The sequence below is a fragment of the Camellia sinensis genome, chromosome 13 (genome assembly GCF_055761805.1).
Source record: "Camellia sinensis isolate YWXY chromosome 13, ASM5576180v1, whole genome shotgun sequence".
NCBI classification, from domain to species: Eukaryota; Viridiplantae; Streptophyta; class Magnoliopsida; order Ericales; family Theaceae; genus Camellia; species Camellia sinensis.
Genome location: NC_138973.1, coordinates 90,760,990 through 90,777,274, shown reverse-complemented (window position 1 = coordinate 90,777,274; position 16,285 = coordinate 90,760,990). Strand labels below are relative to the sequence as shown.

Sequence of the window (16,285 nt, the reverse complement as noted above, 5' to 3'; positions counted from 1 at the left end):
GAAAAATTAAGTACAAGAGTAGAGTTGAAATTAAAGTGATTATTTATAAGGTAAAAAAAATCAAAATATTTAAGTGAAAAAAAAAAGGACCCAAAAAGAAAATATGAGAATAATAGTAGTGGAACTGCTACGTAGCTCGAATTGTCGAGCTTGAAATTGGCTCGAATCCAATTTCAGAAGCGGAGAAGGAGGAGGAAGGAGGAAGGGGAGGGGCTCGGCCGACGGTAGTGGTGCTGCGACGAAGGGGAGGGGCTCAGCGGGACCGGAGGCGACGACAGTGGTGCTGCGACGATTGCTGGTACTGCGACGACGCGGAGGGGCTCGGCCGACGGCAGAAGCGGAGGGGCCTCTCTTCTCTCCATTACCTCTTCCCCTCCTCTTTTTTTTTTCCTCTCTTCTTCCTCTGTTCTCTCCATCTTTTTCCTCTTTCTCAGGCCACATAAAACATCCAAAATGACATTCGAACTAATTTCAAGCCAAGATTTTCGAGCTACAGCTTATTTTCCTAATAGCAGGCCCCAATTATTAGATACTTTCTCAAATCAGCCCTCAACCAACAAGAGCTGGTAGTTATTCTTGGAGTGAGGTCTATTAAATGTGCATCACTATGACTAAGAGAGAGAAAGTGACAGAGCTAGAGGGAGAAAGCTTCCATCACTATTTTTGGTCTCATAGGTATCCTTTACTTGAACCGCATGTACCCGGTGGACCCAAGCCCTTCTGCTTCCATCTTTGTTTACCTTTCGCTTTCTTTCACCTCTGTTTCTTGATTATCAATAATCTGCTTTTTGACTCTTATCCTTGTATCTATATGTGTATGTGTATCTATACATCTCAATTATTCAAAACCCACAATGAGAAAATGATGGGTACCCAACATAACAGCCTGCAGGTTTTTTTTCTCCCATCTTTTTTGTCTGTTTCTGATACCCTTTTTGCTCAATTTGATCCCTTCCTCTCTGTCTTCTCTGTCATGCATTTCTCATGACCATTCCGCTTTTGTTTCAAGATTTGTGTGTATGTGTGTGTGTGTGTGTGTGTGAGAGAGAGAGAGAGAGGGGGTTTTTTTTTCAAATTTAGTTAGTGAGGATTTTGGGGTTGGTCAGTGATTGTAATTGTGTGATCAGTTGGTGATTTTAAGACCCAATTAGAAGAAACTCTTACTCTCTAGGTGGGTTTTGAAATATGGCGTTGCTGTGAGCTGGGTTTGATGAATTAGGTGTACTGAACAATTTGGTGAGGGTTTCAGTTTCTTTTAAGGTGAGAGAGTTCTTTTGTTTCAAGATTTTTGTTAGAAAGAGAGAGAGAGAGAGAGAGAGAGAGAGAGAGAGGGTTCTTTCACATTCAGTTAATGAGCATTTTGAAGTTGATCAATGATTGTAACCATATGTGAAGTAAACCTATCTGGGTTTTGAAATTTGATGTGGTGATGGGTTTGAAGAATTGGGTGTACTGAACAAATTGGTGAGGGTTTCAGTTTCTTTTGAGGTGAGTGAGTTCTTTCACAATCAGTTAATGAGCATTTTGAAGTAGGTTGGTGATTGTAACTCTGTGTTCATCTGTAGTTTAAGTCACTCTTTAGTTGGGTTTCGAACGTTGAAGTTGCTGTAATGTGGGTTTGAAGAATCGGGTTTGCTGAACAAGTTTGTGAGGGTTTTAGTTTCTGTTGAGGTGAGATGAGTATGCAGGAAAACAGTTGTAAAGAGAAGGGTTCGAATGTGGTTGAGAAAGTTGTGATTGTTGCTGTTAAAGCATCTAGAGAAGTCACAAGAACTGCTTTGGTTTGGGCTTTAACTCATGTTGCTCAACCCGGTGATTGCGTTAAGCTGCTGGTTGTCATCCCTGCTCACAGTTCAAGTAACATTTCTTCCCATATGTACACATGTATATATGAAACTGTATACATATATATACAATATCAATTTTGCTTTTGAATTTGATGAGACAATATCAATTTGCCTTGTGCTTAGTAGTAATTGGCTCTTCAAAAGTTCAGTGTATGGTGTATTGCTAGCATGAGCATTTTAATTTTACTTGAAAAGATGTTATAAGTCTGCTACAAATTAGTAATAGTGCCTCATGAAACAGGAAAGGTGGTTAGTTCATGTCTGATTTTTTCGGTAATTGATTGATTATTTCTTGTTAGATTGATTTTATGATATACATAAGATCATTAGTATTCTACCTCTGACTTTGGAAATTGAGTTTAGTTGTACTTATTTATTTGTTGGAATAGAACATGAATGATTTCAAAATATACCAAGTTGAATTTGAAGTGTGCGGATGTATCCATGGAATATACTTGTTAGATCACTACTTGTCCTAAAAGTTTAAGTTGTTAGAAAATGGGGTCAACAATGTATATCAATCTAACACTCTTCCTCACGTGCGATCTCCTCTTGCACATGTGAAGAGACAAACAGACAAAGAAACAAGGTGCATAAAGACAAATAAAACACAATGTATAATGATGGAGATAACAGGGGCGATAAGAATACCATGTTAAATCAGCCAATAGTCCCAAAATCTTAAACTGTTAGTAATGGGCCCAACAATGTATATCAAGCTAACAATTCTAACGTATCATCACCAGGATTATTGAGTTTGTTAACACATTGTGCTGCAGCATATCATTGTCAAAAGCTGAAAATCAAGATACCCATGATCAAGATGAATTCGAAATGTCTTAGCATGTTTATTTGATATACACATGCAATACGCTTTTGTCTATTTTGTTATCATGAACTAACCAAAAGAGGATTCTTGCCCAAATAGAATCAAGTATGAAGTTGAATGAATGTGTGCATTTGATCTGAAATTCTATGACCCACTGTAGTTCTTAATTTTTTACGACTATGGAGCATTTAATGTTGATGAAAATTACAAACAATTTGCATTTTCAGAGAAAAAGTTATGGGGTTTTTCAAGGTTCACCAGTGATTGCGCTGCTGGTCACTGGAAATATCTCTCCGGAACTATTTCAGATCAGAAAGACTATATTACGGATTTGTGCTCCCAAATGATGCTTCAACTCAATGATGTTTATGATGCAGATAAGGTAAGTACATATATTTTTATGTAGATTTTAGTCCGTCCTTGTTCTACGTCTAATATAAGTATTCCCACCTTTTACTTCTTCACAGACAAAGGTCAAGGTAAAAGTCGTTTCTGGCTCACCTTGTGGAGTAGTGGCATCGGAAGCCAAGAGAGCTCATACAAGCTGGGTCGTATTGGATAAGTAATGATTATAGTATGAATCCCGTTGCTTAGATATTGGCTTTTAATTCTACATAGTTGTTTGGGTTAATTACACAAATGGTTCCCACAGTATGCTTTTTGTTACACTTTAGTCCCCATTCTTTTAATTGTTCCACTTTGTTACACTTTAGTCTATAACATTAGCACTGTTCAAAATCAATAATGAGAGGTGAGCTAATTTTAGAATTACACACACACACACACACACACACAAAAGGCAACAAAATTAAAAGATTGCGAACTAAAATGCAAGAAAGTGCAGACTTTGGTCATATTTTGAGACCATGTATGCATTTGGTCATTTTGATTTTGTTGAAGCGTCTTGTAAAGTTTCAAAAACCCCTCCTCCCATTGCTGATTTTGAATGGCGCTGACATCAGGGACTGAAGTGTTACAGGTTGCATACTTTGGGACCAGGGTAAAACAATGATAAGATTTGGAATCAAAGTGTAACAAAAAGGGACCATTAATGTAATTAACCCTAATTGTTTTGTTTTTGTTAAATTTTTTTGTCTATGTATACTTTTTGGCTTAGGATTTGGTTTCCATCCACATTAATGTTTTCAGTTAATTATACTTGCAATGTTGGACAGACGGCTGAGAAAAGAGGCAAAACCGTGCATGGAACAGCTGGAATGCAATGTTGTGGTGATGAAACGGTCTGGACCAAAAGTGCTCCGATTGAATTTGGTTGGATCGCCTAAGACGGAATCTGAAGTGGCCTGCCCACCATCATCCATGTCAGCAGCATCTGCGGAACATCTAAAAAACAAGTATGACCTGTGGAATGTGATCCGGGTGCCAAATGTGACTCCAGCAAGCAGTCCGGAGCATACATCATTCACTACCACTGATGCCGGGGCGTCATCACTGTCGAGTTTAGATCTAGCGGCCTCTCCTTTTATCCTCTCTGAAATCAATTGGGATCTAAAGAGAGACAGTTTGGTATTTAATGAAGGAAATCATAATCTTGATGAGTCTGATTCCGACACTGAGAGTGAAGAGTTGAGTTCCCCTTCCCCTTCAACAAGTTTTTATTCCCGATCTTGGATGGCAGATATTCTCAGCTCTGCTAGTGAATTTTCAAAGCATTTGGTGGAAGGTTCACAAAGATCGAATGTCAAATCTATGACTTCCATGTCTGATGCCTTGATGGGGAAGTTCTCTGAGCTTGATCGAGAACATGAAATAGGAATGCTGAATCATAGGTTTGATTTGGACTTGAACCAAAATGTGAGAGAAGTGATATCATTATCAAGAAATGCACCTCCCGAACCACCCCCATTGTGTTCAATATGTCAGCACAAAGCACCTGTATTCGGAAAACCTCCAAAGTGGTTCAGCTATGCTGAACTTGAACATGCCACAAGGGGATTCTCACAAGCTAATTTCTTGGCTGAAGGTGGATTTGGTTCTGTACACCGAGGGGTCTTATCGGATGGGCAGGTTATTGCTGTCAAGCAATATAAATTGGCTAGTTCTCAGGGTGATCTTGAATTTTGCTCGGAAGTGGAGGTCCTAAGTTGTGCACAGCACCGTAATGTTGTCATGCTGATTGGATTCTGTGTTGAGGATAAAAGAAGGTTGCTTGTTTATGAATATATTTGCAATGGGTCTTTGGATTCTCACCTTTATGGTAATTCCTTTATATCCCCATCTGTTTTGTAGTCTACTGCTGCAATAATTTGGAATGCTCAATAACGGCAGTGATTTATAAGCATCACTATCCAGTTTGGGTTGCCTCTCTATTTGTTACTGTTTCTATTGCGACTTTAATTGTGGTTTATAGTAATTTTGTCAATGGCATTGATATACACTTTATTTTAAAATTCAAACTGCTTTAAGTTCCATGATAAAATGTTCTATGAGGTCATTGACCTAAGAAGCACCGATACAGACATGACACGAACATGCTGACATGTCAAATTTTAGCTAGAAAGCACGGATATGGAAACGTGATACGGATACGATACAATATGGATACGGCAATATAGCAAAACCTAAAAAAGTAAGATACGGGTACGGTTAGGATACGTTTGTAAAAAATAAAAAATAAAAAAATTATTAGCAGTGAGTTTACACATAAACTCAAGAATGTTGAGAAACCACAGTAACTTCATAATGCAAAATACTAATCTTGAAGAATTAGGTATTAATTTAAGCCAGTAGCTAGTTTAGTTTTTAAATTTTCAATAGGTCTTGCAAATATTTCATTTCAATATCAAGTTTAATATGTTGATATTATAATATCAAAACAATTCGCAACTTGACCCTATGCTTTTTCCTTTTGCACTAGTCAAAAATATTCTATACAAGTTTATTTGTTTATTTATTTATTGATATTTAATTTTACTATTGTTATATTATCTTATTAATCCTTAATTCTATGTAGTTGTAGGGGATATGCATGACACAATGAAGATATGTTAATTTGATGAATTCTATTGCTTTAGCTTACTATGTTATTTTTATAAAAAAAATTAAGCAAAGTATTGTAAAAATATTCTATTTGTCATTGCAATTATATTATATTATGATGTGACTTGGAGCATTTGATACTTCAAAATTAATTATGAAGTATCCGATAATATGTGGCTTTGAGGATCCGATACTTCAAAACTAGGTATCCGATACTTCAAAATTAATGAAAAATTAATTAAGAAGTATCCGATACTTTTAATAAGTATCTGATATGTATCCGTAAGTATCCGAGAAGTATCGGTATCCGATATGGATACGATACGGATACGTCTTCCTATTTGAAGTATTTGTGCTTCATAGAATTTTAGAAAATGTGAGACACGACACGTGGGCAACACACAAAATTGATGATTTGATATATTTATTATATGTCTTATATATGAATATTTCTTTTAAAGATAATACAAATACCACATAACACTAATTTATAAAGTTCAAAAGAAGAGGGACTAATAGATATAAATATATATTGTTTTTCTTTTATTGTTGTATTCTAAGTTTTTTTTGTTCAAACTTATAATTTGTTTCTTGTGTGTCTGAGTGTTAGACATATGTGTCCCTCAAGTGTCCGAATCGTGTTTGGATATATATATATATATATATATATTATGACACATTTGGATGTGTGTCTAACAAATGTGGGGAAGTGTCTGATGGAGTCGGTATTAGACACGTCAAGCATGCACCTTTTTGGAAGAGTCCGTACTTCATAGTCATAGACTTTATGTTCTCTTTTGAACTTTAAGGGGAAAAAAAAAAGTTTGTCATATATCATATCATCATCTTATCCACTTATTGTTAAGAAATTAATGAATTGCTATTCCATTCTGAGAAACATAGCGTACTAGAGAACTTCCATGGAGCATCTTCATGTCAAAACTTGATGAGGAGCTGTGTAACCTCTCTAGGAAATAGAGAGTGCATTACCGGTTCTAAGTGAGTTATTGATGCAATCTATTCTGTTGTTGGTAAATTTTCATGGAGTTCTGGATTTCAGGACATAGTCAGGAGCCACTGGAATGGTCTGCACGACAAAAGATTGCAGTTGGAGCTGCTCGAGGGTTGAGATACCTTCATGAAGAATGTAGAGTGGGTTGTATTGTGCACCGTGATATGCGCCCAAACAATATCCTTCTCACTCATGATTTTGAGCCATTGGTACGTCATTCTCTCTTCATTTCCTCTGTAACATTCTATGGCCTTTTAGCAGTTTGACATTTACATTGTTGCCTAAGTCAATTCACTGAAAATAAAGATAAACACTTGATTTGAAAACCAATAATTTGGTTGAAAGTAAACTCTTACAGATGGATTCCATTCTTAGTTTCCCATCATCTGAAATTGCTTACTGTTCATGGAAACATCCATAGTTAAGTTCATATGTCCAACAGATAGTTGAAATGTTCTAGTAACTACTAGATGGGATATAAATCCCTAAGTACGAGCCATTCAACCACACTATTTTCAGGGAATTCGTCCCAAATGCAGGAGAATATTGATCTACAAAAAATTTCAGGCATCATAGCTTTCTATGCTTCTGTGTATGTGTGCACGTGTGTGTTGTTGTAGGTGAATGGCATTTGTGGATATTTGTTGGAGAATCAAAAGTGAGAATTCCATCATGCGGCCTAAGGACTATTGTTCCCAAGTTAGGCCATGCAATTCAACCTAATGGATCAATTAACACCCACTAAGAGATAAAGATTCTGAAAGTGCATGAAAGATGAAACAAGTATTTTCCTTGTTTATTAATGCTGACATGTGAGAACTATGAATCTGCCTTTCTCTTCCCTCATTAATATTGTTAATTCTACTGTTACTGTTTTTAATTTGTAGGTTGGAGATTTTGGGCTAGCAAGGTGGCAGCCAGATGGAGACTTGGGTGTGGAAACAAGAATAATTGGAACATTTGGGTAAACCTAAATTATTGCTTTCTGCTTCCCGATTGTAGACCATCTGCAAGTAATGCAAGTTAAATCATTTGTTCCACAATTGTGTAGGTACTTGGCTCCAGAATATACTCAAAGTGGCCAAATCACTGAAAAAGCTGATGTCTATTCCTTCGGAGTAGTGTTGGTGGAGCTTGTCACTGGACGGAAAGCTGTTGACGTAAGTCGGCCCAAGGGCCAGCAGTGCCTAACTGAATGGGTATGGGTCACCAAACCCCAGTTTCTCTATGGTTGACATTATTTATTGAGGTGGGGTTTCCCCAATTATGTACTATAATGCTTTGTTTGTTTTGGCGGAATTTCCGTATAATTTTTTTCCTATGTTTAGTTATGACCTTTAAACTAATGTGCTATAGATGTATTCTAAGAAGCACGGATACAGATATGGATACGGCTGCAGACATGGACATGGATGTGGACACGGGACACAACGATTTCAAAAATATGGGGATACGGACACGGCGGGACACGGCAATAAAATATGTTTTCATATATTTTTATTCACTATCTAGATTAATATTACATCTACAAACAATCAATATTAACAAAAACTAGCTCTAATTTTTTATTATTTTTTTTTTAAAAAAAAAGCACTTTTAAATAAACACAGAGTTCATATCTTTTTCTATAAATGATCTATTAAGTATTTAAATCTTAAAAAAAAATAATAAACATTCAACATTCAATATTCATCAAAAGTACTAAATAAAATGGAAGAAAAGACAACTTGGCATGTCCCTAGTGTGTCCCCGAAGCGTCCCCGACGTGTTACCTGAAAATAAATAAATTAAATAATGAGACACACCATGTGATGTGTCCCATACGTGTCCCCAAAGTGTCCGTGTGTCCAACATGGATACGGTACTTGTTTTGAAGTGTTGGTGCTTCACAGGATGTATTAATTGTGGTGATGAAGGTGGTGGTGGAGTGGTGGCTATGGTGACTGCAGTGGTGGTGATGTGGTGGCATTAGCAAAACTTTAGTTTGGAAAACTTTTTGTTGACCACAAAAAACGTTTGAGTAATGCTAGAAGCCCCAAAAGTTCTACAAAATTTTTACTAAATGTCTTACATGGGTGTGGGACCCATACCATATGGGTCCCATGTAGGTCCCACACTCATGTGAGACAGTTTGTAAAAATTTTGGTAAAACTTTTGAGATCTCTAGCATTTTCGAAAACGTTTTTTGTTCATTTTCATTTTCCAATGCACCAAACTCCAGAAAATGCAGAAATTTTTTTTTTCGAAAATATTTTCCATCGAAATACACGGAGGGTAAGAAAATATCTGACTTTTTACATGGGCAATGGCTTGTCTTCCAGCCTATCTTTTCTTTTCATGGTGATTGTATGATGCAAGTGTGTAATTTGCAAGCATTTGTGATTTTTTTATCAAAACAAAACTAAATACTGAAGTTTTACCCTTGGTTGTTGCTCATGTTTTGTATGGAACAGGCACGCCCTTTGTTGGAAAAAAATGCCGTTGATGAATTGATTGATCCTTGCTTGAGGAACTGCTACTCAGAACAAGAGGTTCATTCTATGCTGCACTGTGCTTCCTTGTGCATCAGGCGGGACCCTCATTTAAGGCCTCGCATGTCTCAGGTTAGGAAACTCGTACTTACTTTCTTAAGTTCCTTATTTACATGATACAACAGAACAATAATTTTGCTAGAAATCCCCAAATCATTGAGAAGATATAGATGGGGTTGAGTGGATGGATATGCTTTGCACATCATCTCACTTGTATTGGAGTGTTTATAAGTATGCTTGCCTACTTTACACCTCATAGCTTGTTACCATTATATACTCCAAAACTATGTTGCTGTGAAGCATTTATGATGAAGCAATGTTTCTTCACAACTTAGCATTGCATCATTTGAAGGAACCATATCAGTGTGATTGTATGGACCTAAGTAAACTATTCATAGAGAGCGCAGAAAAGCATGTTATTTGGTACACTTCTCGAGTTCAATCCACGTGTGCAATGATTTTTTTCTTCCAGATTTCATCCATTGGGCATCAGGACTGTGTTAGGGTGAGATGGGCTTACCATGAACCCTATTATGTGGCAGCTAATGATTGACTTAAAACAGAATTCACTGTGAATTCGCGAATTTGACATGTTTTTGCATGTAATTTGCAAAAGTGTCATCTGAGGTATGATTAGGCACCTCTCAGACTTGAATTTGGCTATGTAGGTATGGACCTAAAGGGTGTGTCTGGGAAGAAGCATGTTTGACGGTCCCTATATTTGAATATGCACACTGCTTCTTGATCATATTACCAATTTGTTGTACTGCTTAATTGATGGCATTACTGATAATATTTCATTTTACTTTAGCTTAAAAAGCATGGGCATGGATATGGTCACGGACATGTGATATGACATGAACACGCTGACACAGCAATTTTCAAACACATTATTTGCAAAATCTTGCAATTGTGCGTAAGGTCATATTTTGAATAGAGCTACATATTTCTTTGCGAGAAAAGATTTGATAGGTTCAAAAGAACACATTATTGTAGTAGAAGTCTGTTGTCTGTAGATCATTCGGTGTCCATTGTGGTATTCCTTGGAAGAAGAAGTTCATCAGATACTTCAAATTTTTATAAGCACACCTAATCTAAGCTGTTTAAATAGATTATTAATTTATTTTATCTATCAAGATTATCATCCTTTTCACTCGAATCAGTATTAGAACTTATCTGACTGATCTAAAAAATGGAACCCTATGGAATTGACAGTGCATACCGGTCCTTGAAATATGCATTTTAAAGTTTCTGTTAAAGCACTGAAGACCAGTTCTTGATCATTTCCTTCTCTTATTTCTTTGTTTACGAATTTGCCAATAGGTGCTCCGAATGTTGGAAGGCGATAGTGTCATGAACTAATCACATATGTTGAAGGATGTGGACGGCGAGAAAACAGGAATGTGGTTGGCATTGCAGTGGCCTGATGTCTGCTGTGCAGTGGTAAAGGAAAGGTAGAGCAAGCAGCTTTTCTGATGCTATGCCGGAGGAAACTAACGTGGAGAACGAAACTAAAGAGGAAAGCTGGCTCATTAGAGAGAAGACCACCAATGAGGATCTCTAGTGAGGAGCACCACTTGTACAGAGTCTACGGATTGTGAAACAGTAATTTTTTCCCCTTCATTGTCAACTAAACCAAGGAATTGAAGTTTTTTTTTCGTTGTATAGTTGTGATAAATTACATTCATGAAAATTTGCAATTCTTCTTTGTATTTGTGTTTATGTATTTATTTATTGTTTGGGGAAAGTAAGCATTTTATAAGAGAAAAGAAAATACATAGATACTAACGCTTTGACATCGAATACCCGACAAACAACCCTAAACTTAGGAATCACCTAAGTAATCATCTGGTAATAGAACCTCCCTCGTTACAAACAAGTTATAAGACAATTAAAATCCAAATATTAAATAAATAAATCCCTCATACAGACAAAGCTAAGTCATTCAAATTCCAATTATAAAAAAACATAGTTGGTGCCGCCTTCTTCAACTAAAGTAATCAGTTAATAATAGAACCTCCCTCATTACAAACAAATTTAGACATTCGAAGTCCAATTATTAAGAAGTAATCAGTTAATAATAGAACCTCCCTCATTACAAACAAATTAAGACATTCAAAGTCCAATTATTAAGAAATAGAGTTTGTGCCGCCTCCTTAGACTCCCTTGCGCTTGATCCACAAGTTTGAGAAAAACACGCAAACACCCACCCGAACGCCTCCCTCAGGCCTGTTCCACAAATTTAGCAAAGTCCTTTAATAACCATCCAAACCAATATGTCAAAATACGTTATACGCTTTCTTGAGCATCTAATGCACTTGTTCGACAAAAAAGCGTGTAGAACTATCATGGGTCTTGAAATAGCTTTCCAAGCCTCCCAGGCTACACTGGTTCGACATAAAATTGTTTTCTTTTCAATTTTAGGGTGAAAAAGGTGGTGAGGATAAAAGAATGGAAATGGATGTGTAGTGCATGGCAGAAGAAGAAGCAAATGCTCTTCCATTTAAATTTGTTTGTTTACATTTGGAATTTGAGACTTGTACATGAATTGTTTACTTCTCTTTTAGTAAGTTTAAAACAAATTAAATTAAGGAATATTTAGTCTAACATCCCTCTCTAACTTTTAGTAATGGGAGAAGTCCAAAATATTTTTTCTTTTTATAACCTAAGATCCCTCATCCACACCCATATATCACACCTACTCTATCATTCTCTCTTCTCTCAATCTCCATACCCTCTGCTGCTTCTCTGTTCATCTTGCCCTAGCTATGTCTTCATCCACCCTCCTCCATCGCCGCTGACACTGCCGCATTTTCCCTTTAGCCACCACCCTTCCTTTCAGCTCCAAAATCTCCACTAAATATCCCTTCATTATTACGTACTCATCCCCCAAGTTTGAACTTTATTATTTTTTGTCTTTTTTCAAACTATTTTAGAGTTTTTTTTTTTTTTTTTTTTTGCTTAACATACAAAGCATAAAAGTATAACAACATTTTCTTAGGGGGGTTAGCTAACCGGATTAGGTTGGATCGCTTCTCATCCGCTATCTGTTCGAACTTAAACGAATTTGAGAAATCTTCATTTGCATCTATCCGCCCATACTATTAGAACCGCCTAAAAGCAGGTAGGTTGGGTCGAGTTAGTCGGTTTTGGTAGATTGACTGGGTCCGTGAGCATCCCAAAAAATTATTTATCTTTTCTTTTATACTTCAATGTGTATATATATATATATATATATATATATATTTTTAGGGCACTCGGTCCATAAATTCAAATCTCAATTTTGTTTGACTAAAGGTTCAGGCATTAAAATACTTTGTCCAAAAGACAAGCGTAGACAAAATTACCAAAATATCCCCATATATATAGTTATACATGATCCTAATACCATCACACAATCACACACACTCTATCTCTCTCTCTTTGTGCTCTCTGTTGGCACTGATCACTATCGTCCGCTATCATCAGAGCTCCGTTACTTCACCACCACTAGCGTGATATCTTCGTCCTCGTTTTAACCTTTAACTCTGTCGTCCTCCTCCTAACCTCCATCTAAATCCATCGCCATATCCTCTCTCCAAATCCTAGCTCTGTCATGAAATTATGATTTTTTTGAGTCAAGGTCTACCGTGAAATCGAAATCCTTATAGATATGGGAAACCTTACTGCAACAACCCTGATCCGTAATTAGCCCATAATCCATAATTAAGAATGCTAATCAAACGGTTAAGTAAAATTATGTGTTAATTGTGTGATTTGCGTGTTGTTTGAATTTCTATCTATTAGCCGTAGGAATATCTGTTCAGGATTCTGTTTTGTTCTGTTAAATGAAGGCCTTATCGGCATCCGAACATGAAATTGGCTTAGTCAACATGTTATTTAGAATTTTTAGACTTTTATGGTAAGTTTAAGTAGAAATTGATTCGGAATTAAATAATTAGAATAAATTGATTGGAATTAATTAAGTCTAACCAAGTTTAATTAATCTAATATTAACTAAGCCTATATAAGGCTCATCCCACAACATTCTACACAGTTCTTCATCATCTTTGACATCAAGACAAACATAGGAGAGAGAGAGAGAGAGAGAGAGAGAATGAAATCAAGAGGAAGAAGAAGAATTGGTGAGATTTGAAGATGATTTGGTGAATTGAGCTAGAATCACACTTGAATTCGACTTTAGGTAAGAATTATGCTCTTAAACTTTGTATTCAAGACAATAAGTATATGAATTCAAAGGATTTAAGTGATTAAACAAGAGAATTTAACTTAGATGATGGAATTAAGAGATAAGTCATACATACATGCATGATTTATCAAGTTCTGAGTTTATTTTCTAAGAATTCTCACATGCACGGTGTTATTTGTGCTTAAGGTTGAGAGTTCAACATGGTTTTATACTTATCACTTCATGTATTTAAGTTTTGGAAAGAAAGAACTTCCATTCATTACATGCATGTGTATGTATACACAAGTTTCAACTTGATTATGAAGAATTGACATGCTTTTGGGCCTTGATTTCATGAATTAATTTCTATTCCATATTTTTATTCAAGTGTCCAAGTGTTTTCTACAAATTATGGCCCAAAAGAATAGGTTTGAAGCTTAGAACAGAATTCTAGAAATTCTAGAATTATGCTTCATCGCTTAAGCAATGTTTTTTTCACTCGAGCGTACTTTGCATGCTCTCAATACTTTTGCAGTCGAGGCAGTTGGCTTGAGCGACCAAAGCTTCACTCGAGCGAACCTACATTTTCAAGATACATGGCTCGAGCGACCAAAAGTTAGCTTAAGCGTAGATTGAAAGCATCTAGTACTTTGCAGACCGCTCGAGCGACCAAAGCTTTGCTCGAGCGAACTGCCTTGTTTTTTAAAATTTGAAAAGTGTTTCAAAGTACATCATTGCATCCTCATTCCATCTTAGGCATTCTTAAGCCATGATTTAGGCCATATTAATAAGGACATGAATTAAAAACACATTAAGAAAGAAATGTAATAACTTAAGTGTATTCGGAGCGTGTGTTTCAATGTGCATCTATTATGTGTCTGTATAGGTCACGCGTAACCGTCTGTCTGATCTGTGTAAGTTATCTATTCAGTTTTTGGAGCTATCTGTAAGTAACAACTCTGTAAAGTTATGTTTGACTATAATTATTTTCTCAATGAAATGATAAGATAAGCTCTGTTTTCTGAAATGATATTTTCTGTATAGATGAAAGATTGTCCTATTTTTGAAATGTATCGTGACATCCTTAGCATCATGTGATATGTTATATGTTATTTGGTACCAGGGTTTCAAATGAGTTCCATTCATGGAACTGATTATGCAGAATCAACTATATGATTTGCAAGTGGGTCTTTTACGACCACCTCATGTGAATATGGGTCTTAATGGCCATCTAGTCTGTATATGAGTCTTTATGACCAATCCGATCTGCTAGCTATAATAGATGTACCACGTATGACTGTTTACAAGTCTGAATAAGTATATGAATCTGTTTCTAATATGAATTTTGATTTCTGAATCTGTTATGGACATCATTCATAAAACCTTTACTCTGTTGTTATTCATTGGGTTCTAGTTCATTATTTATATTATGTATATAGGTGATCAGGCGCGTGACCAGGCTTAAGACTTCCAGTCTGGATTGGTTTGTGTCAACCAACTTGAATGCCTCCCAAGGAGGTTCCAGAAGTCTTTTTGTGATCAAGTTTTTGTGGACATGTTGTGACCTAGTTAACAAATAAGTTTTAAGTTTTATTTTATTTTCTTTTGTTTGGACAAGTTTATGTTTCTCTTGTATATAAGGCTAACGTCATGTTATATGTAAATATAAGTTTAAATTTTTTTTTTTGTCCCATATAAGTCTACATAGCTTTATGCATAATTATATTTTGATATTTACTTCCGCTAGTCCCTTAATTTGTTAGTCTGTTCAGAGGCCTTCGGTAATCTTAAGATTATTGGTCAGTTGTGATGCTAAACCTATTTAACAACCCTGTTCCTTATTAAGCTTTTAATTCATTAATTATATGTGTTTATATGCCTAATATGAATCTGAATGCTAATTATGTATTCTATGTGATTTTTGGATACTTATCTATTAGAAAAATCTGTCACAATCTCTGCTATAATCTAAAATTGAGGGCCATAAAGGCAACAAAAACAGAAACTGAAATTGATTAATTTATTGTGATCAGTGTAATTTTTAAAGTCTACTGTGAAGTTTAATTAAAAATTGATTTTGATCAAAATAATTAAATTAAATTAATTAAACATAAGTGAGGCTGATTGATCTTAATCATGCTTAATTAGCCTAAGTTAATCAAGGCTATATATATGTGTTGAGATGGTGTTAAGTTCATATTTGAGGTCAAAAATTCTGGAGAAAGAATTGTAGAAAGAGAGAGAGAATTCAATTAAGAGAGAGAGAGGAAAGTGAGAAATTGATGAAATTTCAAGGAGATTGTAGAATTGAGGAAGATTAACTCAAGTTTTGCAAGAATTATTGTAATTGAAGGCTTTAGGTAAGATTTTAAGCCCCTATTCATAAGTTTAAGCCATTAAGTTTGTGAATTCAAGAGAAATTTATGATTTGGAACAAGAATTGAGCTAGAATATCGGAATTGGTAATGAATCATACATGCATGCATGAATTTGCCATGAAATTGTTATGATTCTTCATTTTGAGTATGATTTTTGTCATCCATGTTTAAATTAAGGATTATACCTTACATGCATTGATGAATCATGAAGTTTTGAAGATTAATTCCATGTTTTGAAAGTCTTGGAAGGGAATTGAAGTTGAATTGATACACGTAGTTACATTGATGTATGTATAGAAGTTTTGATCTCAATTTTGGCAATTCATAACACTTTTGCGCTCATGGTTTCAAGTTGAGCTCATGCATTTGTATTTCTATGTTATTTCAAGAGTTTGGTTCAAACATACAAGCTTATATACTTTGGAGTTGAGTTTTGAGAAGAAAAAAAAAGTTTGAAAATCTTGCATGCATGAGGGTTTTAAGCTCAATTTTGCCAAATTGATGAGATTCTAAAGCAAAT

At 35.6% G+C, this 16,285-nt stretch overlaps 1 protein-coding gene across 2 annotated transcripts; it reads left to right on the top strand.

The window, feature by feature from the left end:
• Window positions 1-562: 562 nt before the first annotated feature.
• On the top strand, window positions 563-10,931 carry LOC114312927 (inactive protein kinase SELMODRAFT_444075). 2 transcript variants are annotated; one of them, XM_028259224.2, is made up of 9 exons: window positions 563-1,857; window positions 2,904-3,058; window positions 3,144-3,238; window positions 3,852-4,894; window positions 6,737-6,897; window positions 7,576-7,652; window positions 7,740-7,887; window positions 9,142-9,291; window positions 10,543-10,931. In XM_028259224.2, the coding sequence occupies exons 1-9, from the start codon at window positions 1,677-1,679 to the stop codon at window positions 10,579-10,581; spliced, it is 2,049 nt and encodes a 682-aa protein (XP_028115025.2). In that variant the 5' UTR covers window positions 563-1,676; the 3' UTR covers window positions 10,582-10,931. The 2 variants fall into 2 exon arrangements, 1 of the variants encoding a protein (XP_028115025.2); XR_014349230.1 differs by having other exon boundaries at window positions 568-1,857; window positions 7,740-7,937.
• Window positions 10,932-16,285: the final 5,354 nt, after the last annotated feature.

What these genes read in the sequence shown, in the direction of transcription:
- LOC114312927 (XM_028259224.2), top strand. Translation starts at nt 1,677, where the DNA reads ATGAGTATGCAGGAAAACAGTTGTAAAGAGAAGGGTTCGAATGTGGTT. An exon ending in AGCTGGGTCGTATTGGATAA is followed by an intron (nt 3,239 to 3,851) that starts GTAATGATTATA and finishes AATGTTGGACAG; the next exon opens with ACGGCTGAGAAAAGAGGCAA. An exon ending in CTCATGATTTTGAGCCATTG is followed by an intron (nt 6,898 to 7,575) that starts GTACGTCATTCT and finishes TTTAATTTGTAG; the next exon opens with GTTGGAGATTTTGGGCTAGC.